At 34.9% G+C, this 27,256-nt stretch overlaps 1 protein-coding gene across 6 annotated transcripts in view; it reads right to left on the reverse strand.

Annotated features, from left to right (window-relative positions):
- Positions 1–3,614: 3,614 nt before the first annotated feature.
- LOC106884360 (endoplasmic reticulum mannosyl-oligosaccharide 1,2-alpha-mannosidase) overlaps positions 3,615–27,256 on the reverse strand; it is a 67,575-nt gene continuing 43,933 nt past the window's right edge. For 4 of the 6 annotated variants that reach the window (XM_014935708.3, XM_014935705.3, XM_089343160.1 and 1 more), the window contains exons 5-11: positions 20,933–21,124; positions 19,811–19,959; positions 19,021–19,209; positions 9,958–10,145; positions 9,273–9,396; positions 7,832–8,026; positions 3,615–6,634 (exon numbers count right to left, since the gene is read on the reverse strand). In XM_014935708.3, the coding sequence (XP_014791194.1) occupies positions 6,302–6,634; positions 7,832–8,026; positions 9,273–9,396; positions 9,958–10,145; positions 19,021–19,209; positions 19,811–19,959; positions 20,933–21,124 (1,370 nt within the window). In that variant the 3' untranslated portion in view covers positions 3,615–6,301. The remainder of the gene's footprint in view (positions 6,635–7,831; positions 8,027–9,272; positions 9,397–9,957; positions 10,146–19,020; positions 19,210–19,810; positions 19,960–20,932; positions 21,125–27,256) is intronic. The other 2 variants (XR_016238586.1, XR_016238587.1) reach the window with 1 other exon arrangement.

Here is a 27,256-nt window from a genome sequence, read left to right on the forward strand (position 1 = left end):
AAAATATAAAAAAAAAAAAACTGGTGCATTAAAATATATGTTATCACCATCATAGCTATCTTGTCTTTCAACATATTTATGGCTTTGATTTGTAGGAACTCAAAAGGATGATGACCCATTGCAAAAATATGCTAGAGTGCTGCTCAAATTGATAGTGGTAAAGAAATTCATAGGAGTTGTAATTAGGAAGAACCCTATTGTAGCCAGGAATCTGTTACCTGTCTATCCAATTGGGCTTTATTATAGACTAGCTTAAGAGCCGCACTCTGTGCAGACTTCTAAGCTAGCCTGTGGAGGGCTAATTGGACCTTCAGCCCAAAACTGAAGAGACCAATAGTAATAAAACATTTATTGGTATCCTACCATCTCAGATTTATATCACAGAACATCACATTTTGGAGAATTTTATATCACTGTGACATTTGAAGATCACTGTAAAGCAACAGGAACGACATTCTTGGTTTTACCATTTGGTGTTAGTAGGAAGAGATTGTTGCCATTTCCAACTCTGGAACAACCAACATAGAGCAGACCATGGGAAAAGTACTGCTGCATGAGGTGAAGTCCAACAATTTCGAGTGATTGTCATTGACTCTTGTTAATTGTATTATTGTAGGTGACGAAGGTAACTGTCACAAAGTTTGGTATTGAATTCAAAAAGTTTTGGTCAGTTTTCTAATACTGTTGTGTTTATCATTATAGCTAAGCGAAGTAAATCTTGTAAACCATTTGAGACCTCTCACGGTCACCTGGCCTGCTAGAAATAGTAGCCCAAATGCTCTTACATCAGATCTCAATGCTAGATGTTGAAGAACCTAAAAGAAGGTCGGGTTTTCAATCCCAGGATCATCCCGATTCCAAAAAAGTATATGTCTATGTAGAGCAAATGTAGATACAGGGGTTCTGAACAGACAGAATTTCACTCTATTTAGAAGTGAAAAAAAAGGCCCAGAGCCAGCAAGATATAGGTTTGAGCATTTCTAGGTAATGATCTCTGTATTGTTCTATAGAGCAACTTGAGAGAATCATCAAGAAAAATATACTTATTTACCTTAATTATTTGTAAAATTTGGTGAGCTGGACTTGATGAGGCTATGACAAACCCAAAGAAGAAATGAGCAAACAGGCACAGGACGAAGAAGGGCTACTTATGGAAAAAAAACACTGGAAGAAACTCAGTGTAATAATCTCAACACAAACCACGTGAGAAACATGAAAGAATAAAACTTCAGTGAATAATGAAAAAATTTGTTTGTCAAAAGTATTAACAGAGCCAGCAGCTTGGTTTAAGCTCCAAGGTCCAGGTTCTTCTGGCTGACAAGATGCAACATGTCAAAACATGGGTTGCTGCATGGTAACTGCTATGCTCAGTTTGGTTGTGGTGGCTGCATGGATGACATGAACACCAGGCTACAATATGGGCCAAAAGACTCTAGACATTCTTAATTGCAACTGCTATTCATCATTGCTGGAGGGTGCAGTAGTCAGAAGGTGGTGAAATAGTTGGGATCTCCACTTACAGCTGAAGAGAGTCTCATTGTGGGTACTCTGTAAAATACTGCAGGCAGCTCACAAGAGCCATCCACACACCCAGGATCAGTGACTCTAAATAATGACTACCAAATTTTCACAGTAATATTATATAATAAAGGTGTGAGCTAGCAGAATTGTTAGTGTGCCAGACAAAATGCTTAGTGTAATTTCTTTTGGCTAGCTCTAACTCTGCCAAGGTCAACTTTGCTTATCGTCTTTTGGCGTCGATAAAATAAATCCCAGTTGAGTACTGGGTTTATGTTATTGACTAGCTTTTCCTCTTTAAAATTGCTGGCCTTGTACCAAAATTAGAAAAAAATATATAGGCACAGACATGACTGTGTGGTAAGAAGCTTGCTTCCCAACCACATGGTTCCACATTGTCCCACTGCAAGGCACCTTGGGTAAGTATCTTCTATAGCCTCGGGCCAACTATAGTCTTCTGAGTGGATTTTGTAGATAGAAACTGAAAGAAGCCTGTTGTATATATAGATATGTGTACCTGTTTTCCACCCAATCACTGCTTGACAACTGGTGTTTATATCCCTGTAACATAATAGTTTGGCAAAGAATAAAAGAACAAAAGAAAAACAACTAATTTAACTAGTTTTAGCATTTCTCATTGCCAGTTGTTTCCAACAAAAAATTGATCAATCTTGGATAGGAATTTTTCTTGAGTTGAAAGGAGTCCCTCATAGGGACAATTCTTTGTCCTTGTTCATTTGATATAGGTGCTTCTCTAATATAAACAATGGTATTACATCTGAAGATAAACACAAATATTGATCAGTTACCCTACCCTATTGGTGACACTCAAATGAATAACTACTTGAATGAAAGACAATTTCAGATCAACAAAAAGCATTTCTGTATAAATAAATCACCTGCATTTTGAATTTGAGTGTGAAAATGGCTCCAACATCGATTGTTTGGGCTATAAATTGTCACTGCATTAATCCCTTTTTATTTAGATGGAAAAATTTTCTCGAACATCCTTTTGTTTTATGTAGGGGTCTGGATTAATCCTTTAACATTCAGATCATTGTCAAATGTAATGCTTATTCATTCACATTGTTTTGAATTAATCATGTATTATCTCAGCTTCAAGATTTTGAGGAAGTGACTGTTTATTTTTAGAATGACATTGTGGGGTAGGTATGAGAGGTCAGATCTGGCAGCTCAAACATAAAACAGAAAATCTGGGCTAGATGTGGCCAGTTTAAATGCTAAAGGGTTGAATTAAGGCACTACGTCTCCTAAAAATGATTGCTCTAGTGTAATTATATTCCAAGGCCATATGTTGCTATTTGTCATGATTTAGAGATCTATGAATTTTAGTGCTATTAAGTTATTACTACATTTCATGCTTCAGTTAGTTTCTGCTTAGATCAAGTTCTTTCTTCATGAAAACAAAGTTGTTTCAAAACAAAGCTGGAATAGAAATAGAGGGAAAAACCCCCAGCTTTGAATAGTTTAAGAAAGTAAACATTGTATCCTGATTATATTAAACCATAATAGTACTTCATGATACATGATATGACATTGTTTTTGATTCCTATATACTGCATATAAAATTATAAATTAGTTTTCAGCAGAATTCACAGGGCGTAAAAGCCCTGAAAATACACATGGTCTACTTCAGCTTTTTATGAGTGTATTTCTGTTCCAGTATAATCAAGATTTTGACTGAGTTAAGCAAAATATATATATATGCAGCTTTATAATTGGTATATTATTTTAGTGACCAAATCAAATCTTATGTTATAATGAGATTCTGTTTGAGAGTTTAACCTTTTAGCATTCAGATTATTTTGTCAGATGTAATGCTTATTTATTTACATTGCTTGGAATTAATCATGTATTATCTTGTATTTTTGAGATTTCAATGATGTAACTTTATTTTCAAAATGACATTGTAGGGTAGGTGTGAGAGGAAGGATCTGACCAATCTGAACTTAAAACAGAATATTTTGACTCGATATGGCCAGTTTAAATGCTAAAAGGCTAATGTCAAGATGAACACTTCAGTATAGGTGAATTGGTATTAATAAGGTTATAAGAAAAGAACATGAGACAGATCGTTTTTTTTTTTTTTTACAAAAAGTAAATTTTATTGCCTGAACTCATTTGTTTTCACAAATTTATAAATATTACTGAACTCTTATTACTATTTTTCATAAATTGAGGTTTTAACTATTTATATAGAACCAGATGAGTAATTTTAGATTAGTTTCATTGCATGAATACCCTCTCCACCCATACTTTATATTTCAAGAAATATTTTTACTTTTGTTAAATAAGATAAGGAGTTAAAGAGCTGTAATTTGTGTTTTCTTTTTGATGTTTAACTGCAGGTCAACTCTTAACCATCATATCTATGATCCAAAGTATTCTAGTGATGGCCATCCTGTCTTTTTAGGGTTATGTAGGGCATTAATCAAAATGTCCTATCCTTACTTAAAACAGCAGGGTATAATTCGAGGGAAATTTGCCTGCTTTTTCTCTATCAGTCAATAACTGGTATACTGAAGTATACCAGTTATTGACTGATAGTAAACAACAATGGCAGGGATAAAATAAAAATTCAAAGATAGAATTACAACAAATTCAACTGGAAGAATTTTGGAAGGTATCACAATAGGAAAGGCTCTAAACACCCAATTTATTTTGTTTCTGAACAACAGCTGAATTTAAGGACCAGCACATGAAAACCTTTAAGTTTTACCAAAACAGTTATTGGACTTTCATGATTATTTCTCAATAAATCTCAACACTAAACTTGTGGGGAGATCAGAGAGAGAGAAGAAGGGACTAGTACATCATATCCATTTATCTTTCACAGTGCAGCTTAATGTGAGGGGGAAAATAGACTTGCTGTACCAAGAATTATTGAAGAGAATGCAAGAAAAAGTCCAAGTAACTTAAATTTGTAAACAGGAAGTGGTTATTTTATAAACAATATAGCTTTGTCTTATTAAAAGGCACCCCCAAATAGTTAACTTACTGAGTAATCCAAATTCACATTAGATAAGTGCTTTATCTGGAGAAATTAGATGACTGTACTTTTAAAATTATTATAATGGAGTCAATGTCTCCATATTAAAAAGAAATAATCCATGTATTCTTCTCGTAAACATAAAATTTCCGCACCTGCATCTATCTTTTTACAAGAATTATTTATGGAACTAAGCATAACAAATTGATGCATATGGAGTGAAAGAGAGAAAAATAGCTATACAAAAGCCTTTGAAATTTATACATTGTTAATGAGAATTACAAATAGTTGTTTTTAACACTGACTGCTTTAAAGAGCTTGATGTATACACATAAATAACTTGATTATAATGCTCAAATAAAGTAATGTAAAAATTTAAGACTTTGTGCCTCGTTTCACATTTTTCTTCACCTCTTTTATGTATGGATGTATACTCAGTGTTACTATTGAGGTTCACTAAATTCTTCTTGAAGACAAGACATAAAAATCTCTGCTCAGCTTGTCATAAGCTTGATGGTAGTGGAGTGCTCCTTATTTGTACAGCCATATACATTTATCTTTATGTACAGGGTATATGTTTCAGGTCATCAATGAATTTAATCTGCTGAAACTATAGCATTTATATTTTCAGTGTTTAAATTGGATATTTTGACTTTGTACAAAATGACATGCAAATCTTGGTGATTACTGATTAATGAGATGTTTGATTTAAAAACAATAAAATATAAAACTGACCCAAGTTGTCACTTATTTTTTCTAATTAATATCCGAGAGTATGGCAAACAGGGCAGAAACATAAGGCTGTACTATTTAGTTACATCCTTTTATGTTCAGAATTTAAATTCAGCTGAGTTCAATAATTCAACCAGTAATATACTGGCTGATTCATTCAACCATAAACCTCCTATAGTTTGGCAATGTCAATTTAATTTTCATAATTTCAAGAAGTAAATTTTTTTTCTCTTTCCTTATTTTCCATAAAAATATTTACATTACATTTTTTTTTCTTTGCATTTAGGTAATTCTTATCAGCAATCAAAAATTTTGGACCACTTTCTTATGAAGGAAGGTTGATCCAAATATATTACTCAGTTACATGACAACTTTTCATAACATCTCAGATTAAAAACTAGACAAGATTTTAATACACGTATATTAAAACTATTGCATTTTATCATGATATATATTTTCATTTCAATGCCTTTTCAATATTTAACAGTCATCTATTATATAAATAAAATGAAATCAGCATAAAAAATAGGTAATATACTAAAGGATTATTGGTCTGTATGATATTTATCGATTGGGATAATGCATTAACTTCAGTAAAACACATTTATATCATCTTTATACAGGATAGAATGCAATTTTGCCAAAGAGACTCCCAATATAAATATTTTTTAGTATTCTTCCCTGGATTGCATTCAAATGTTTTGGGATTTTTTTAATAGCATTATTATGAAGAAAATCTGTAGGTAAAATTAAATGTGTTTTACAACATAATCTTTACCTTGGTAACAAATAAATGTATTATTACTGTAGAACATAATTTAAATCAGAGAATTAACACCACTATTTCACATTTTTGATGATTTAAATAACATATAGTTAAAGAGTCTTTGAATAAAATTTATAATACAGCTCTTTAAAAATCTGCACAACTGAAATCATATTTTCTTCAGAATGTTCTTTTTTACAACCGTTTTGTTTATTTTTCTGTGATGAAAAATGGCAAAAGAAAAAAAAATTTTTTGAATGAATTTTTTAATATATTTAAGAATTATAGATTGGTAATGGATGAGCTTCACTGTTAAATACATATTTGTCCAAAGGAATAATAGCATCACCTTCTGCGAAAAGTAAATAGAAATATTTCAGGGTTTCCGCTAAAAAGAAACTTTCCATTTTATCTGTAAAACCAGGATTGGTAATACTTTTGACATTATTGATGGCAGAATAACCAGCATTAGGGAGCTTGGTATATTTCTCAAAAGCTTGGAATATCATCCAACCCCACTCTTGGTATTTTTTGTCTTTAGTAATTTGGTATAAATAAAAAAGGCTTTCCACTGTTTCTGGTCGATGAAGATTGTGAGCGTCTACTGCCTGTAAAGATATAATTATAAGGTTTCATAGATGAATGAAACAAAAACCAAATAGTTAAAATTTTAGAAATAAATTGATAAAACACCAATTACCAATAGAAATATAATAAAACAATGATTGTGAGAGGAGTGTTGAGAAATTATATTTCACTGTCTCACACAAGTGAAGAGTATCTAAATAAGAAAATTCCTTTTCAAGTAATTCATGAATATGTTCGCATTATTAACAAGTATGGAAATCAATTCTCTCTTAGTTCTTGCAGTCACTGGACCATGGCCATGCTTGGGCATCATCTAGAAGAGTTTAATTGAACAAATCAACCCTAGGACTTATTTTAAAGTCTGGTACTTATTCTGTCAGTCACTTTTACCAACCCATTAAGTTGTGGGGACATAAACAAACCATCACCGGTTGCCAAGTAGTTGTGGGTGACGAGAAAACAAAGATATACACATGCCGTGCCTCCTTATAGTTTCCATCTACCAAATTCACTCACAAAGCATCGGTTGGCTCATGACTATAATAGAAGACAATTTCCCTAGGTGCTGCACGGTGGGAATGAACCTGAAAGTTGTAAAGTTAGCTTCGTAGCCACTCAGCCATGTTTGTGCCTGGTTATATATTTTACTTTTATCTTTTACTTGTTTCAGTCATTAGACTGAGACCATGCTGGGGCACTGCCTTGAAGAATTTTTAGTCAAATGAATTAACCCCAGTGCTTTTTTTTTTCTGTTAAGCCTGGTATTATTCTATCAGTCTCCTTTGCTGAACAGTTAAGTTACAGGGACGTAAATACACCAATACTAGTTGTCAAGCAGTGGGGGTGGGGAACAGACACAAACACACATACATTATGGGCTTCTTTCAGTTTCCGTCTACCAAATCCATTCACAAGGCTTTGGTTGGCCCAAGGCTACAGTAGAAGATACCTGCACAAGGAAATCTGTAAAATTTTATCAGATCTCATTCTCTTTTACATTTAAATTATTGTCATAGAAAATTCATTTCTATCAGCCAACAGGAGTCCAAGTACAACAAAATATACTGACCAAGCTACACCTTTCCCATCTCCCACAGGAGAATCTAAAAAGAATACAGGAATAATTAATTTTAAAAAAAAATTCTAAACCAGTATTTTAGCTTTGTATTACATTTATCCAGTGTAAATTAATATTTCACAATTAAACATTTAATTACCTTTACAATTAAATCTTCTTTAGCTCCTGGAGCCATATTGAAGTACACAATTTCAGGACTCAGTTTGGTGGGCATTCGATTATACATATAGAAGCAAGTTTTCATGAGTTTCTTGGCCAGTTCTAAATGATCATCTCCAAGGCCATGCATGTAACCAAGGGCCAATGTTCCAGGGAGGTAGCATAAAAGATGGTCCTGTAATAAAAGAAATACTTTAACTCTTTAGCATTCTGATTACTTTGTCAAATGTAATGTTCATTTATTCATATTACTTTGAATTAATCATGTATTATTTCATAGCTTTGAGATTTCAACGTTGTGATTATTTATACTTTGAAAGTCACTGTAAGTTAGGTGTGAGAGGCCAGATATGGCTAGTTTGAATGTAAAACAGAGTACTTGGGCTGGCTATGGCTAGCTCGAACATAAAAGAGGTAGAGTTAATACACTTTCAACCAATATATGTTTTATTGAATGTTTCTAGACTTCATTATCCAAGAGCTTAAGTCTTTTGCATTTAAACCAGTCATATCCAGCCCAAATACTCTATCTCTTCTATGCTGAAGCTAGCCATAGCCAACCCAAATACTCAGAGAGCCAGAATTAAATATATTAAGCTTTTCACCTGACACTCTAAACAATTCTGTTAATTCACTACCAACATAAGCTATGTAGCTGAGTTCAAGTCTCACACTACAGCTGTATTAGAGACTTTCAATTATCAAATTAATTGCAAATAACACCTCATATAAATAACATTGAAAGTGAATTGTAAATATGTTATGTAGATTAAATCCAGTCAACTCTACAGATAGAGCAGGTTTCAATACATTGTTGGTGCTGGTTTGACTGTGATAAAAAGTTAGCTTCCCGATTACATGATTTTAGCTCCAGTGCCATTGTGAGGTGCTTTGGGCAACTGTCTTCTATTACAGCCCTGGGCTGACTAAAGCTTTGAGTGGGTAGGTATAGAAGACGGAACTAAAAGACGGCCATCATATATATTATATATGCTTATGTGTGTGTGTGTATGTTACTGTCACCTTGCCTTGACATCACATGATAGTTGTAAACAAATGCTTCCGTCATGCAGTGTCCTTTGTTTCCAATCTTCTGTGAAAACATCTGGTCATGGTGAAATAGTACCATACTTGAATAAAGGTGAAGGTTGGCAACAGGAAGTGCCTCTGACTGGAAAATCTGCCTCATCAAATTCTATTTGATCCATGTGAGCATGGAAAAATGGATGTTAGAACAATGATGATGTAGAAAAAGAGTCACTTGTTAGAGATTATAAGAGAACATCAACAAAAAGAAATGGCTGTGTTATTAAAATTTACTCTACCTCACCGAGTGAACCATTTGCATTGGATACAGATGTTTGCATTAGACTAAACCAATATCCTATGAAAGAAATCAAAATATAATATATCCAGCTTACCATTTTCGGACTAAAATGTCGACCACCAAGCAGTTCCCCCAAATACACTAATTTGCTAGGTTCTGACATTTTCATGAGGTGAAGCTGCATTCCTTTCACTGCCTCTAAGTAATCATCTTTGAAACTGTTGAGAAACAGAATTTTGAATGAAGAAAACTCTTTTAGTATCCAGCAATAAATAAAATAAATATCAGATTTTTAATTTACAAAATAATAACTGATTTCTTACATAGGTACAAGGTCTCAGATTTTTTTAAGGGCATAAATCAGAGTGTGGGATCTTCAAGCTGTTTTAAAAACTATCATAAGTATAAGGGAAATTCAAGCAATGGTAATAGAATTGAAAATAGGGTCTGCATCTAATACAGCCAAAACCCACAAGAAACTCAACTAAATTCTTTAGCATTCAGATTATTCTATCAAATATAATGATAATGATTCAGGAAACAGCAGGGCTACATAAACTTTTGAAGTAGACATTATTTTCAATTATAAATAATGATTAAGAGGAGGAAGAAATAATTTGGATTAAATTATGTACAGTATGTATCTTCTCCAGTCATTACTTGATATTTTTTATAAATATTATTTTCAAATTCATCACAAGCTAGACAAAGGCTCTGTTGAGAGTGTATAATGTTTATAAGTAGACTTTCTTAAAAATAAAGATACAAATTTAACATACGTATTATTAATTTTTCCTGTTTGTAACCACTGTTTTAGTAGATATTCATAGTAACTGTCCCCACGTGCACCAAGTGTAATTGTAGCAGTGTTTCGAAAAATACCAGTTTGTGCATTAATAAATATTGGTACTAAACCATCTTTCTTTGGTTGTCGATGAATATGATTAGATACTTCACTGGCAGCCACCTGGAGGGTGAAAAATTAAAATAAACTAGGTTTCTATTCATGATTTAAAAATTATGCATCTGAAATACAAAATCGAATTTCAAAAAATGCACTGTATATCCATTTTATATATTCTAGATGCGAGTAGTTTATGAAAGGTTAGTAAATCTTTAATAATAATTTTTAAAAAAAGGACTAATTGAAGTATATTTTACTCTGAAAACAATAAACAATAATAGGTTTTTAACAAGAAAATAACCAGAAAGATGCTGTAGACATAGTCTATTTAAAGGATTACTTAAAATTGATATGGTTGGTGTTATGAACAAATTCTCATACAGGCCCATTGTTGGCAGTAATTGAGGTAGAGTATGTGAAAGGATAAATAAGCTTAGTTATAAACGACATGACAGCAACAGTGGTCTTTGCACTACAATCTGAACTGACAGATGAGCAAAAGGCCTGTTTCAATGAGGTTTTTCTACAGACTACCTGGATAACAGATGACAGCAATCCCATCATCAATGATGACTTTAATGGATATGTTGGGCAACACCATGATGGCTATTGCAAGGTACATGGAGGCTATGGATATGGCACATGAGCAAGGAATGAAGAGGAATCAAAGTAAGACTAGTGATTAGCAGCATGAATGTAAGAATTAGACAGACTGATAGATACTAGACAATACTAAGAAGGGAAGTATGGACACTTAAAGATCCTCGGTCATACAGAAATTCAAGGAAATAATAAGTAACACCAACAATGAGGAGGGAGAAAGATAGAGGATTATGGCATAGAAGACAACTCAGAGTTTCTACAAAACAACTTGCTGTGAGCCAAAGGCCAAATCTGTTGATAAGTTGCCAGCCAGGTGGAAATTGTATAGTAAATAGACATAAGAGCTAAGAGACATATGGAAAGAATAGAAGAAAAACTAGAGCAAACACTGGTAAATAGCTACAAGAGAAGCTAAACATCAAGTGTACTTAGTAAGGAATGAAAAGGAAAGCAGAATAAACACACTTTTGAATTTAATTTGCTGGTTGTAAAGCATAGTGGCTTTAGAGTTTCATTTGTTCATTTTCCATGCTAGCATGGGTCAAACAAATACATTAGTGAGGCATTGTTTTTACAGCTGTCACTAACCCTCACCTGTTTTTCAAGTAAGGAATTTATTTCACATCTTCAAAGGTGTGAAGAGAGTGGGCTATTTGTTGACAGGAGTGTCAACAACACTGTTCATAGCAAACAACTCCCATGGAGCTCTAATGTAAACACACTCACACAAAACATATCCACACAACAGGTTTTTTCAGTCTACTCTTATCAAATTTACCCACAAGGATTTAGTTGGCTTGGTCCAATAGTAAAATAAACTTGTCCAAGCCACTGTGCAGTTTATTAGAACTATATCCAAAACTGTAGTAATCAAATATACAGAGAGAGACAGAGGATCAGAAATGTGAGGTGTTCCAGTATGATCAAGATGTCATTGGTGAAGTGTGTACAAGATATCAGTAGTACACTCACCCTCATGGATACCAAGCAAAAGAAGTAAGGAATGCTCTATGAAACTCCACCCTGCTTAAACCCAACAAAGGAACCAGCTACTGAACACTGAAATCTTTATGGTCAAATGGGCCAAGCATAGAAAATCAGGGAAATCATCTGGACCATCAGCAATAGTTGCTGAGTCTTTGAAAATATCAGGCAAAATTGTAAATGCAGTAGTCATTCACACAGTTAATGATGTAGTAGAAGAAGGTGACATCCTCAATGATTTATGTGACAGTATCATCATTTACAGCTGTGGACAATGAAAGAATCGACAACAGAGGCATTTAGTTATGTGTCAATTATGAAAGTAAGAGAAAAGCACAGGTAATTAGGAAGAAAATTAGCTTAGAAAAGATACTTATACAGATTTGTGTTTGAACAGCATACTACTGACGCCTTCTTATCTAAGTTACTATGCCTAGCATTTGCTTACTTAGAGAAAGCCATTGAGAAGGTTCCCCAGTATGTAATCTAGTGGTCACATGACATGTAAGAAATGTGCAAGCTATGGACAGGGGTGTTGTTAACAAGTTGACAGCAACAAGTTCAATAAAGATTTAGTATGCAGGCAAGTGTCCACTGAAGCACCAGGCCATAAGAGAGACATTCAAGTTTAGCTGTTCATAGGAATTCCTGTATGCTACTCACCTAGTTTTCAAAACTGAATAAGTCATAGAATTTAAAGAAAATGTTCCAAATATGGAAGTTGAACCTAGAAACAAGAAATCCAAAATGTAAACCTACCTAAGAAAAAATTCTTAGCAAAGAAGAATATATAACTCTACTACCACCTGAAAAGTGGCTAAACTCAATATGCAGGAAAAGTGCTACAGTACATCCATAGTAAATTATGAATGCACAAGTGATGCAATGGGTTCACAGGCAGAATAGGACTTCATGGGTTGTAGATGTACAAAGAAAAGTTAGCTAGGCAACAATTTCTGTTTCTTAGGCAACTTCATCAGCTGTGAAATTGGATGCTCTGAAAGCATAATAATCAGAGTGAGAAAGAGTGCAAAGAGTTTAGGGAGATGTTATTTCCGCTGGGTGTGAAACAGACTGTAAGATGTTTGGTTATAGAGTCCAATATTGCATGGCAGCAAAACATGGTAACTGAATGCTGAAGATATGTGAAGGCTGGAAAGAAATAATGTAAGCATGCATGACTAATGGAGAACAAATGAGCAAATGGAATAACTGAGTCTAAGAGGATTCAGCTGTAGTGTACTAGAAAGAAGGCTGCACTGGTATAGACATGTGATGTATAAGGAAGATGACAGATGACTAACAAAGTACCAAGTAATCCAAGTGGAAAGAACTTGCAGAAGATGAAAACTGAAAAAGACACGGGAAGATGTGATGAAGGCTGATTGTAGAATGTTGAACTTCACAAAGGACAGGATGGATAATACATTGTGAAATACTCTGCTGGAGAAGGCCCAAATCCATCCAAACCACAAAAGCATGGGAAAAGGTATGCAAAATGATGATGACACATTTCATTAGAAGTGCTATTTCTTTTGGTTGCCATACAAGTTGTATGCATTTTTTTAAATACATCATTATTATTATTTTACATTTGATTTCCATACTGCCTTGTCATAGATCAAGTAAGTTCTTATTCAGAATTAATACTTTATTAGGTATGGTTTCAATAACTGTAAATCCTTCTTAACATCAACCACTTTACGGAGTGAATAGGGTGCATTTTATTGTGACACCAGAACTAGAGACATTGTCATGTCCTTGGCAAGACAAAAAGTCCTTTCAATTTACAATGTTTCTGCTCATATGCCATCCCCTTTTCAGAATGTGTTAAATGCATTTTGTTGTAGAACTAGCACTTGAGAGGTTGCTTTATATCCTGCAAGGCAGATAGGGTCTTCACTGCTCTAAACTATCTCTATTTGTTCAGGGCAACATGAACAATAGAGAAGATAGCAGAGAGGGTGATTGCAGAAAATGAACTGGAGTGAGAAGGAGAAAAGGAGAGTGAATAAAGGTGGAAGCAGAGTGGGTGGAGTAATAGTGTGAAAGTGGAGGGAGAAATGGGAGATAGTGTTAGAAAAGTAATGAAGAGAGACAGTAAAGGCAGGGCAATAAAGGCATATAGTAATGAGGGAAAGAAACTAATTGCAGCTACAAGTTTGTATGCAAAACAGAATAAACAGAGAGAGAGAGTACTAGAAGAGTGTGATAGTAAAGGTAAAGTGTAATGAGAGAGACAGTAATGGTGCAGAGTAATGGGAAAGACACAAACAGCAGCTATATGGCTCAGTGGTTAGAGTGTTAGGCTCTCAATCATGAGGTAGTGAGTCTGATTTCCAGACTGTGTGTTGCGCTCTTGAACAAGACACTTTATTTCACACTGCTCCAGAAATGAGTTGCCAAGTCACTGGTACCAGGCTGTATTGGCCTTTGCCTTTCCCTTGGATAACATCAGTAGCATGGAGAAGGGAGGCTGGTATGCATGGGCGAAACAACCTTACCTAGACTTGTGCCTCAGAAGGGAACCTTCTAGGTGTAATCCCATGGTCATTCGTGACTGAAGGGGGTCTTTATATTAGCAGGAAAAAGACAGAGAGTGAATGATGGATGACCATAGAAACAGGCAGTTCTAAGAAAGCATGTTGGATGTTGGTAGTCAGATGGAAAGGGAGGAAAAATGAGGAGGTGCATTGGATACCAGTAAGTCCATCATTTAGACATCATGATGAGGGAGAGACACATAGTATCAACTACATGTTTGCTGAAAAGAGAGAGAGAGAGGGCTAAGTATTGAATAGTTATAGGAATTATTGGTGGTAGATGAGGGGTCTATTGCATAGACAAGGGAGGAGGACAGCAGATGGAGACTTAGCTGGTACAAAATGGAAGAAAGGCCTTGATATAGATAAATATATTATTTATCCCAGCCTCCATCATGACCTCATTTTAACATACGTTTTTGCCATACTTGCACAGGTGGACAGGTCTGCTCCAGCACTGAATGTCACCGACCATCAGGGTTCCTTGTCACCTCGTTTGTGAGATGCAATATCTTGAGACCACTCTTCACTGTTTCATGAATATCTATCAGCAAATGACACATGCTCGTTATTGCTTGGTTTTGTTTGCAGAAATTCATAAAGACTAGTAATTAAAACCTATGTCTTTCTATGTACATTCATGAGTGTGTTTGTGTGTGTGTGTGTAATATCTATATGAGGGTGTATATATAAATATTGTTTGCAGTGTTTATATAAGTACACACAAATACATTTATTTAGTTAGACAAATAAAAATTAGGTTCATAAATTAACAAAAGATAGGTGGATATATTCACAAACAGAAGCCAAATTTTAATGTCTATGTTGTCAAACAATTGTTCTACTAACAAAGCATACTTTCCTTAAAGAGAAAGGAAACTGGAAACTTGCATTTATGTTATTTAAGTTAAATAACAATTTATTTAATATAAATTCCTCTGACAGGAAAATAATTTAATTTACACCAGATTACAACACTCCAGGTTCCTATTACAATAACAACATATGCACTGATATACAAGCCATCGTAAATCAAGTGGTACACCTCCAACAATATAAAATCTCTACCTTAAGAACTGTGCAATAAATATCAATAAGATTTAGGTCTGCAGCAATATAACTAAAGAATGGTAGTCACTGTAATATTTCAGCAAATGTGTATTAGTCATGCATATTAAAGGCACAGGGATGACCATGGGATTAAGAAGTTTGCTTAGCAATCTGCAGTATTGGGTCAATTCTCACTGTGTAGTACTATAGGCAAGTGTTTCTACTAGAGCTTCAGGCTGACCACCACCAATGACTTGAGAGTAAAATTGATAGAGAGAAACTGTACAGAAGATATATATATATATATATATATATATATATATATATATATATATATATACATATATACATATATACATAAAATATACCTATGTATCTACATATACATATATGTATATATATGTATATATATATATATAATATACATATGTATATATATATACATATATACATATGTATATAAAATATACATATGTATATACATATATAAAATATACATATGTATGTGTGTGTATATATATATATATATATATTTTTTTTTTTCTGTAGTTTCAACTGATGCGTTGCCATTTTGCTACACTGTTATTACTGAGTGCCTCCTCCAATATGTGGCACTTGGTGAAGAATGGAGTTTGATGTAGCTACCCTCATTTGCAACTCTTGCCGTGAGGTTGGTTCATCTGTGACTCTCGACAGGAAGAGGTCCAGCTTTGATTCAAAAACACCTACATCTACTTTGTGCAGGTTCCTCAGGCTCTTTGGGAAAATATTAAAAAGCTGTGGGCCCCTGAAACCCAGGCTGTTGCAGTAACTGGTCCTGAAGCATGATGGCGTTGCTAGGATCTTATGCAGTGTTGTCCCATTCTGGCATTGGTGTAGCTTTCAATGCCAAAATTTGGCACATTTCCTTCCAGGATCTTCCAGATGTATATTACTGCATACCCCTCCTGCCTTCTCTCCATGGAGTAGAGTCTTAGCTGTTTCAGCCTTTCCCAGTAGCTGAGCAGTTGCAAAGAAATTATCTTCTTTGTGAATCTTCTCTGGATTGCTTCAAAGTCCGCTGTTAATTTCAGCCAGTCCTGTCTGAGGATTGCTTTTTTGGATCGATTTCCAGTCTACTTTGTGGAAGTTCAGATTGGAGAGATTTTGGGTGCTTCCTTTAGGCTATATGTCTGGGTACTTTCGACCCAAACTTAGACAGCTCTATTATGTTGTGATCTGAGACCAACGTCAGTGTCACTTTCACATCATGAACGATGTCCATATTGTTCGTGAAGCAGAGATCCAAAATGTTATTCACCCTAGTTGGTCTGAGTACAACTTGCTCCATGAATAGGGAATTGGTGAGGTTGAGCAGGGACTCCACATGTGCTTGTTTGCAATGTGTCATTCCTGAGAATATGAGGCCTTCGGGCCATTTGACGTTGGGGAAGTTGAAATCATCCATAAGAAATACTCTCACATGGTGTTCCAGTTTCATGAGGATTTCTTTAATTCTTGTGAGGCAATCTTCAAACTTGCCTATGTTGTTTGGAGCATCTGGTGGGCAATATGTATTGCATATGACTATATTGTGTTGTCTTATGTATACAATTAGAGTGTCACATACTGAATTTGAGTATGACAGTAAAACCTGGGGTGTGAGGTCATCATGGATATATACAGCAACTCCACTATGGCACCTTTCCCTTCTGTCTGTTCCCAGTATGGTACATTTTGGTACATGTACTTCTGTATCCTCTATGTCAGGGCTGAGGTGAGTTTCCACGAGGGAGAGAAAAACAGGAAAGGGAGGAATATATGTGAGGGAAGGAGAGAGGAAGAGGTAGGTATGAAAGTGAGAGAGGGAGCAGGTAATGAAGATGTGTAGGCAAACAAAAAACAAAATTTATAATTCTAAATAGGATTTATAACTCTAAATAATTCTAGAGTTAAAATGAAAAAAGAAATGATAGTGAAAAGAAAGGGGTTTCATAATAATTTCTATTTTTCAAAAACAATGTAAACGAAAGGGTTGCTGTAAGAAAAGTTCAATGAAAAATTATAGCGAAAGAGAGAGAAAGTTTCACCGTAAATTCTCAGAATGTAAACAAAGAGAAAGTCTTAACTCAATTGAGGAAGCATCTCTTGTAAGTTGAACTGCGCGTTATGCTGCAGTCTCTGCAGCTCATGCAGCAGCAGTAGGGGAAGCATTTCTTGTTCAGCATGCTGAATGTTGCTCCTTGCTCTGGGCGGCTCATTGTGCATCAATATGTGCTAACCGATAACAAAGCTGCTCTTCACTTTCCCTTCTTTGCGCTGCAGCCATCCTAAGTACATTGAGAGAGTTCCTCCTGGTGGCGTCCCTGACAGATTCATTTGCATGCATACGTTTACTCTTCTTTGCAGCATTTGTTTGCTTACCTATATTGGATCTTTTGTGTCGAGGCATAATGGAAAATTATCAGTTTACGCAATAGAAAATGTCCTAAGGAAAAAGCGGTGAATGTGTAGCACCCAAAAAATAGTAAAATGTAGTTGGCAAAAATGTTAATCAAACAGACCAAATTAAGGATTTTTAATTTTGGGTAAGAGTTTGAAGTGGCTAGTTTAAGTTGGAACAATTGTATGAAAAAGAGCGCTCATGTGAAAACAGAGGCAAATCATAACTCGCAAATGAATACTGCTGACAGTACTGTGCAAGCACTTGATAAGAGCTCGCCACAGCTGACAAAGTATTGATTTTTTCCAGCTGGGTGTGTGTCACGTTTTCTCTGGCTCAAGCCAAATCCTAGGCGAATTGAGAGTAGTCTATTTATGTTGGGGGCATGGAATTTTGAGGAAAAAATTATAAGAAAAAGTGTCCTAAGTCAAAGAGAGCACACAGGTCAAATTTGGTGAAATTCGGTTGAAAATTGTAGGAGTAGAAGTGGTTCACACAACACACACACAGGCAGACAGACAACCTGCCTTTTAATACATAAGATCAAACGCGTACCATTGCATAGACGTGGTGGGTTCAAATCCTAGGCGAATTGAGAGTAGTATATTTATATTGGGGGCACGGAATTTTGAGGAAAAAATTATAAGAAAAAGCGTTCTAAGCCAAAGAGAGCACACATGTCAAATTTGGTGAAATTTGAAAATTGAAATTTGTAGAAGTGGTTCACACAACACACAAACATACACAGACAACTTACCTTTTAATATATAAGATATATATATATATATATAGATACTTATGTATATTATATATATATATATAGATAGATAGATAGATAGATACATATGGATATTATATATATATACTTAGATGCATATGTATATTATATATATATATACACACATACAGGCGGAAGTTACTGCCGCGTGTGTATATGTCTGTGTGTGTGTGTACTATTTATATATATATATATATATACATACATACGCACATACATACATATATGCATATATGTATGCATGGGAGTGAGTATGTGTGGTTGTGTCTTGTCATTGTTTATGCTTGCTGTAGAGAATGTGCCTTGCCACGAAGCTGTTTATGTGAAAACCTAGGGAAATAGGTATTTTACTTGGCAACAACTATAAGCTGGTGACAGGAAGGGCATTTGGTGAAAGATTATTGCCTTAAGTTTAATCCAGTCCATACCAGTATGAAAAATGCAGATGTAAAACTGATGAGGATTATTTCATGTCCATACAAGTGCAGTCTTGTCTCGTAAATAAATGAAAATGTTTATTATTTTCTTTATGTAAATAAAAAAAAAAACTACACAAACCTCATATTTGGGATCATTAAGAATTCGACTTAGATCTCTAAATTCAAGTTGTATTGTAGTTACTTCAGAGGTAGTGCTGTCTGGGCCCCACCGAGGAGGATGAGCTTTTTTGGTCTTTAGATTAACATCTGAGTATGGGATCTTAGATGGGGAATCAAAACAAGGCATTAATCGATCTCCAAGTTCTTTCTGGAAAATTAAATGAGCAAATGAAGGTTTACAGCTACAATGAAGACTGTGAGAGTCATGAAAAATAATGGTAATGTTAATATGTAGCAGTACTTAAATACCATCTTTGTTACATTTAATCCAATTCAGGTTTTTGTTTTGTATTCTTCTTTCCCAAAGACTGGAGCTTTTGTTTTAAAACAAATGTGGCAGCTGAAGGTTTTGAAATAATGAGAAAATGACCACACACAAGTAAATCTAAAACATTTAACAGTTTATGATGAAGGCATTACAATTTAAAGTAAATTATTAATAATAGTTACAAATAAATAATTATTTCTCACATTAGGAAATGGTAATGACTTTGTAACTGAGGGATTATAGTCAGTAGAACTGATTCCAGTACATTACTGCTACTATTTACTAGACTCCTGGTAGATGAAATTTAAAATCAACCTCTATGGGATTTGAATTCAGAATGCAGAGAGAAGAGACAAAATTGCAAGGCATTTGCTCCTACATTTTACCACTTTAGCCATATAGCTGCTCTTTTATGAATTAATAATAGAAAACATATTTTTAATACAGAGTTACAAATGTGAATTAAAGTTTAAATTCTTACAGCTTTCTGCTTGAACACTTCATCTCCAGACAGATGATAGGCACTTAGTAAGCCTCCAAGAATTCGGATAGTTATTTCAAATAGATTCACATCTTGGTTTATATCTAATATCATATGTTTTTCTACCCAGCTGCGAGCTTCCTTAAATTCTATAAGAAATGGTATAAGAAAAAGAAAAACTATTTTTGTTAACAACAATGCTATATTTAATCAAAAGGTAACAGAAAACATAGCTAATTAATGATTTTTTTTTCTACATGGCATTTAGTATTGTCAAAAAATATTTCATTAAAATAAAAAAGTTGATGCTTTTATTTTCAATGTCATGTTACCAACTTATCCAAACAATTTGAAAATAAGAGATCCAGGCTTTCAACTTCATTTTCAACTGCAGAGTATCAATGTTACTTTGTTATTTATAAAGGTATAACACCCATTTTTCCATGCTAATATAAATAAAACTATACATATTACTGAAACATTGTCTTACAGCCAGATGTGTGGCTGTGTAGTCAAGAAGTTTGCTTCCCAACCATATGGTTTCAGGCTCAGTCCCACTGCAGGACACCTTGGACAAATGTCTTCTTCTATATACCCAGGCCAACCAAAGCTTTGAGTCAATTTGGTGGACGGAAATTGAAAAACCCTCATTGGATACGCACACACACACGAACATGTGTGTATGTGTGTGTGTGTGCGTGTGTGTGTGTCAGTATGTATATGTTTGTGTTTCCTTGTCTTGACTTTGTGTAATGTTGTAAATATATATATATATATATATATATATATATATATATATATATATATATACATACACACATATATACATTTGTTCCCTGTGCACATTTCGCCACTGTGGTTATTTGCGTTTTCCCCAGTGAGTATTCATAGTGTATTTGGATGCAGATCTACAATAGTTCTGCAAGAAAACTGTATTACATAATGTAAACACAGAACACACACACACATAAATAAATTATAGTGTGCAATATATGATAACATTTATTACAATATAATATATACTGTATCAAAGTGTTATATATATGTTATATTTTAAAATACAATTCTATTACAAATGCAATTATACTATAGATAAATAGAAATAAAGTCTCAATAGCTTACCTTCATTAAGCCCCATAATAAACATTGTGTCTAATGCATCAACCATAGTTAGTCCAACTCCAAACCAATCATGATATGTTTTTGCAACTGGCCTCAATTCATCGTGCCCCCAAGCATATTCTTGATAAGCTTTCCAAGCATGACTGAAGGCATTGATCACAGATATCTGCCTCTTGGACTTAGATTTAGGAACTGGAAATCATAGATTAAAAGGATAATGAGAGTGCAATAAAATGTTTTGTCTGAATAAAACAAACAACTACTATTAAATACATACCAGTGCCACATAAAATCATCCTTGCTGGTACCATATAAAAGCATCTGTGCTGGTGCCATGTAAAAAAAAACACCCAGTACACTGTGTAAAGAGGTTGGCATTAGGAAGGCATCCGGGCATAGAAACCATGCCAAAATAGACAATTGGTGCCTGAGTAGCTTTCAGGCTGGCCAGCTCTTGTCAAATCAGTTCACCCACACCAGCATGGAAAATGGATGCATGATGATGATGATGATGATGATGACTATAAAGTAAGAGTTCCATGAATAATTAAAAAATCATTCCATGGAAGGTGTTCATAAGAGTTCAGCATATTGATTTCACCAGCCTATCAGAATTTGATCAGCCAAATTTAGTAAATCACATGTGTGCTTCCTGGATAAATCATAGACAAAACATCTTTCCATTATTGATTTCTTACAGAATATGACTTTGATCTCTTTAAATTCAGAGTTAACAATTTTTTTACCTAATGTTAGCAACTTCCTTCATTTTGATATTTTTGTTTTGTTTTTTCTTTTGTATTACCGTCTCATTTTATTGGTAGACAATAGATAGATAATGAAAGCATGCATAAGATAAGTAGGGAAGGAGATAGATAGATAGAGAGAAGAGAGAAAAAAAGATGAATAGTGAAAAGCAGAAAGAGACAATTTTCACCAAGTAGGATGAGAATATCCAAAAACTGTTGAATATAGATAACACACCTAATGAAAGTTCATTGCTTTTAATGCATATTGAATTGCCAAAATAAAATAAATCTGGAATAAATTTGTTGTTTTTATAAATATACAAATCGAATATCCCACACATTATTCAGTTCAAAATCAAAAACATTCTCACTGGAAAATGGCAAGATATAATTGTAGGAAGATTTGACTGCTATTTCTAGCATTCAAGTAACCGCTTTAACTGACATTCCATAGGTACATTTCTGATCATTCCAGCCATGCATATGTACACAAATATACATTTTTTTTTTTTAGCATTTCAATAGCCATCCCACATGTATACATAAAATATACACACAAACAAAGCAAATTGAGAGACCTATTTTCTGATTCTCTAAAACCAAAATAATAGATTTTCATTTTGTCTTCAAATGCTACTTTGATTTCAAATGCACAGTAAAACAGTGTTTCTTCACAAAATACTATATCATGTGAAAATATGTATCTAAGTCTTTTGTGTATGTGTCTGGGTTGTATATTTTATTCGTGTGTTGCAATTAGTAGTGTGTGTGCATTTGATATATATGTCATATGTCTATGTGCCATGTAAGTATTCATGTATGTTTTGGATGCATATTGCTATGATAAGGAACAAAATTTTTCTGTTTTGAGGGTCCCAGAATCTAAAAATGCATTGAGAGTAATTAAAAACAAAGGGACATGTGCTTAAGAGAACATAAGTCAAAACTTTTATCATCACAATGGACTGTTTTCATGAAATCGTGGAACAAACAGAAACACAAATTATGACCTTTAGTATTATATAAAGATAACAGCAAATAAATAGCTACTCCTTGGTTCCAATACAAGCTAGGCAAAGTGGAATTGAAGTTTGAACAGCTAAAATATATCAACAAATGGAGATAGAGCTCCTCCAATGACACAATATGTAACTGGTACAGAACCACAAACTAATGAGCATTGGTTGAGATACTTCCTAATGTAAGAACCATGCAATTCTGCTGACCAAGCAATGTACAATGAAGATGCAGAGAAATGTTTTAGGCTGAACAAAATTTAGCTGAATGGACTCAATAAGAAGAAAAATGGCAGGCTTAGGAAGATGACCAGAGAATATTTGGATGCAAAGGAGCAGCAACTCTTGTGTCTTTGCTCTGACAGCAAAGATGGCAGACTCAGATCATTAAAAGCAATGAAACTTAAATTTCCAGGCAAGGCTCCACATAGCAAAATACAGTTTAATGAAAAGCAATAAAAGATGGTATTCATCGGAACTACATGAAAATGGGATTTAAATTTTTGGCTTTGTAAATAATCCAAACTTTGAGACAATATGGATGACATCAGAAATCAGATGAAGAGCACCGCTGTTTTCTCCCTTGCTAGAATACCAAACACTTGTCAGAAAACAAATCATCTTTCATTCGTTTCAGTCATTGGACTGTGGCTATGCTGTGGCGCTGTGTTGAAGGATTAAGTCAAACAAATCAACCCCAGTACTTATTTTTCTTTAAAAAAAAACCAAAAAAGCTTGGCACTTATTCTATCATTATCTTTTGCTGAACTGCTAAGTTACAGGAATGTAAACAAACCAACCAACATCAGTTGTCAAGTAGTGGGAGGGGGTAAACATACTCATATATATATATATATGTATATCTATGTATGTATGTGCATATGTGTGTGTGTGTATGTGAGTATACATACATACATACATACACACATATATACACGACGGAAGTAAATAGTCACTCCATAAAAACATTGTTCTATGTTTATTCTAACTTGTAAAGTTGTATATTTTTTTATTAATTGACATTTTTATGCTTCAGATTCTATATGTAACTGTTTAATCATGCCATGTACAAAAGAAGCCTTGGAACTGCCTGAATTTCAAAGAGGCTGTATTGTGGGTCATTCTGAAGGTGGACATAGTCAGTGTAAAATCACAGAAAACATTGGGATCCTGCTTTTTACAGTTAATTGAGTGATTGTGCAATTCACCAGAGATGGGGAGGAGCCTATATCACCTCACTCAGACCAACTAGGGCCTTCTGACAGGAGGATAATCCTCACTGCAAGGCCTCTGACATAGCAGAACAAGCTGATGTCAGTCCCAGAACAGCTGTCAGGTATCTCCACAAACTATAGCAGAGCAGCAAGATGGAAGCCACTTCTTTGATCAGTCAACATCAAGTGGAGAAAAGACTGGGCCAATGAGATGGTGGAGAGGCCACTAGCATTTTGGGACACTGTCACATTCTTTGATGAGTCCAGATTTGCTGTATTTCCTGACAGTGGTTGAGTGTGGGTCTGGAGACTCTGCGATAAAGAATTTGATGTGAAAAGATTGCAGCCAACAATGAAACAAGGCACCTATTCTGTGATGGTCTGGAGAGCAATTTGGAGCAATGGTTGATCAGAGCTGGTGGAATGTGAGGGAAACACAAACTCAGATAAATATGTGTCCATATTGCAGAAAGGACTCCTTCGAATCTTCTCCAGTGTTGAAATGATTAAAGAAGACTCTTTATGGAAGATGGAGCTCCTTATCACATGGTTAAAATGACCCAAGACTTGTTGGATGAGAATGGCATTAAAAAACTTCCATGGCCAAGCCGGTCACCAGATATGAACCCTATTGAACACGTCTGGGACATAATGGACAGGTTGTTGTTGGCACTCCATCGCTTACGACGACGAGGGTTCCAGTTGATCCGATCAACGGAACAGCCTGCTCATAAAATTAACGTGCAAGTGGCTGAGCATTCCACAGACACGTGTACCCTTAACGTAGTTCTCGGGGATATTCAGCGTAACACAGTGTGACAAGGCTGGCCCTTTGAATTACAGGTACAACAGAAACAGGAAGTAAGAGTGAGAGAAAGTTGTGGTGAAAGAGTACAGCAGGGTTCGCCACCATCCCCTGCTGGAGCCTCGTGGAGCTTTAGGTGTTTTTGCTCAATAAACACTCACAACGCCCGTTCTGGGAATCGAAACCGCAATCCTATGACCGCGAGTCCGCTGCCCTAACCACTGGGCCATTGCACCTCCAATAATGGACAGGACATTTCATAAAAAGAACAAGAAAGTATCTTCAAAGCCAGATCTTTTGAGATTACTGCATGAAACTTGGCAAGAAATTTCGCAAAAGAATATTCATCTGATCAGTAACATACCTATTAGGGTCCTTGCACTGAAAAATGCAAAGAGCATGTCTACTGAAAATTAAATATTCCCATTATAACAATTAATAAATAATATGAATGTATAATTTCAGATTTAAATAAATTTTCATGATTATAAAGATGTCTATTTACTTGTCATGTGTGTGTGTATATACATATATATATATATATATCATCATCATTTAACGTCTGTGTTTCATGCTAGCATGGCTGGGATGGTATCGCAAGAGCCAGACAGGCCATAGTCTGAATCAGACTTCTGTGACTGTTTTGGCAGGATTTTTACAGCTGGATGCCCTTCCTAACACCAACTATTCAGCAGAGTGGACTTAGTGCTTTTTATGTGGCACAAGCACAAGTGAGGTGAGTAGTGCTTTTTATGTGGCACAAGCACAGGCAAGGTCAGTTTTGGCAAGGTTTTTATAGTTGGATGCCCTTCCGAACACCAACCACTTTACAGTGTGGACTGGGTGCTTTTAAGTGGCACCTGCACTGACAGGATCACCAAATACTTGCAAGACAAAAACTTTTAAGAGGGAAGGGGGCATTGGAGGAAGTGATGATGAAACGGTTATAGTGAAACAGATATAGGTGTCTTGCTGAAAAGGAAGTACAAGGTTACCCAGCCGGAGAGAGAAAGATCAGAGATGTGTGCTACCACAAAGAAAATACATAGTTGCCCAGCCTGAAGGAAGTGCAGGAGAAGGAGAAAGAGAGTGGGAGATCACAGGATGGAGATGGTGGCAAAATGCCGGGCATCCTCACAAGGAACAGGGATCAGAGTATAAATGAGATGGTTGAGTAAAGGAAGATATCATCATCATCATCGTTTAACGTCCGCTTTCCATGCTAGCATGAGTTAGACGATTTGACTGAGGACTGGTGAAACCGGATGGCAACACCAGGCTCCAATCTAAATTTGGCAGAGTTTCTACAGCTGGATGCCCTTCCTAACGCCATATATATATATAATAGACTTCTTTTAGTTTCTGTTTACTGAATTCACTCACAAGTCTTTGGTCAACCTGGGACTATAGTAGAAGACATTTACCCAAAGTGCCGCACAGTGAAACTGAACCTGGAACCATGTGGTTGGAAAATAAGCTTCTTACCACATAGCCATACCTGCTGACAATTTTCAAGAAAGGCAAATGCATATTGGAGGTAAAGGATATAAAATTACACTAATTAATGATGCAAAATCATGCAACGTTTATCATACACAAATTCTTCAATACATATTTTAAGGATTAAATGGCCTGTATGAAAAGGGCATGTCATTGAGTAGAACCCTCATAATAATAGAGTGGTCTTCTAATACATTAACCATTCTGACTTTGTTGTCAATGATAATTAGAAACCAGAAAAGGTTACACTGCACAAGATGCTAAGAATAGATGTTAAATGCACAATTCAAATATTAAGAAAAGTCATCCATAGCCTTTAGGCAATATGATATGCACTAATTTGGAATTTCTGTGACAGATAATTATGTCCTCCCTATACTATTTTCCTTGTGCCCAAAATAGACTCATGCAGCAAAGCTATCTCTGAAAATATATAATTAAGTAATAAATAATAAAACTATGAAAAATGGATGTGTTTACTGTCACAACACATGCAAGAAAAACATGGGACAAGCACTGGCAATAATAATTTTCAGAGATCAATTAAATTGCATATTACCAGCTCACAAACCTGCTCTTCTCAATGAATGGTACAAAGTAGTCAGAAAGTATGAAACAAGAAAAAGAAAAATAAGAAAGATAGAAAGCTTATGAATGTAAGGAAGTTAAACTAATGTCTCTATTAAAGTTGGGGACTCATTCTTCAACTCCATCTTTGTCTAAGGAAAGAATTTAACAGAACAGGAAAAAAGACTCCATCTGCTATCAGAATTAATAGTAAAGGAAAGGACTTAAAAGTTGTATTGTCCTTCACTAGATGCATTCTTAACAGAGATAAGTAACTGGTTAGAAATTGAGTTGAATGATGACAAAGATGATATCAAATCAGAGAGTAAGATTGAGAAAGATAATTAAAAACATATAGCACACCAAATAAAGCATTCAGCACATTAACCCTTTATTATTTAAACCAGCCATATCCAGCCCAAATATGCTACTTGTTTTATGTTCTAACCAGCCAGATCCAGCCAATCACACCT

Source organism: Octopus bimaculoides, chromosome 2, assembly GCF_046866305.1.
Source record: "Octopus bimaculoides isolate indiv1 chromosome 2, ASM4686630v1, whole genome shotgun sequence".
NCBI lineage: Eukaryota > Metazoa > Mollusca > Cephalopoda > Octopoda > Octopodidae > Octopus > Octopus bimaculoides.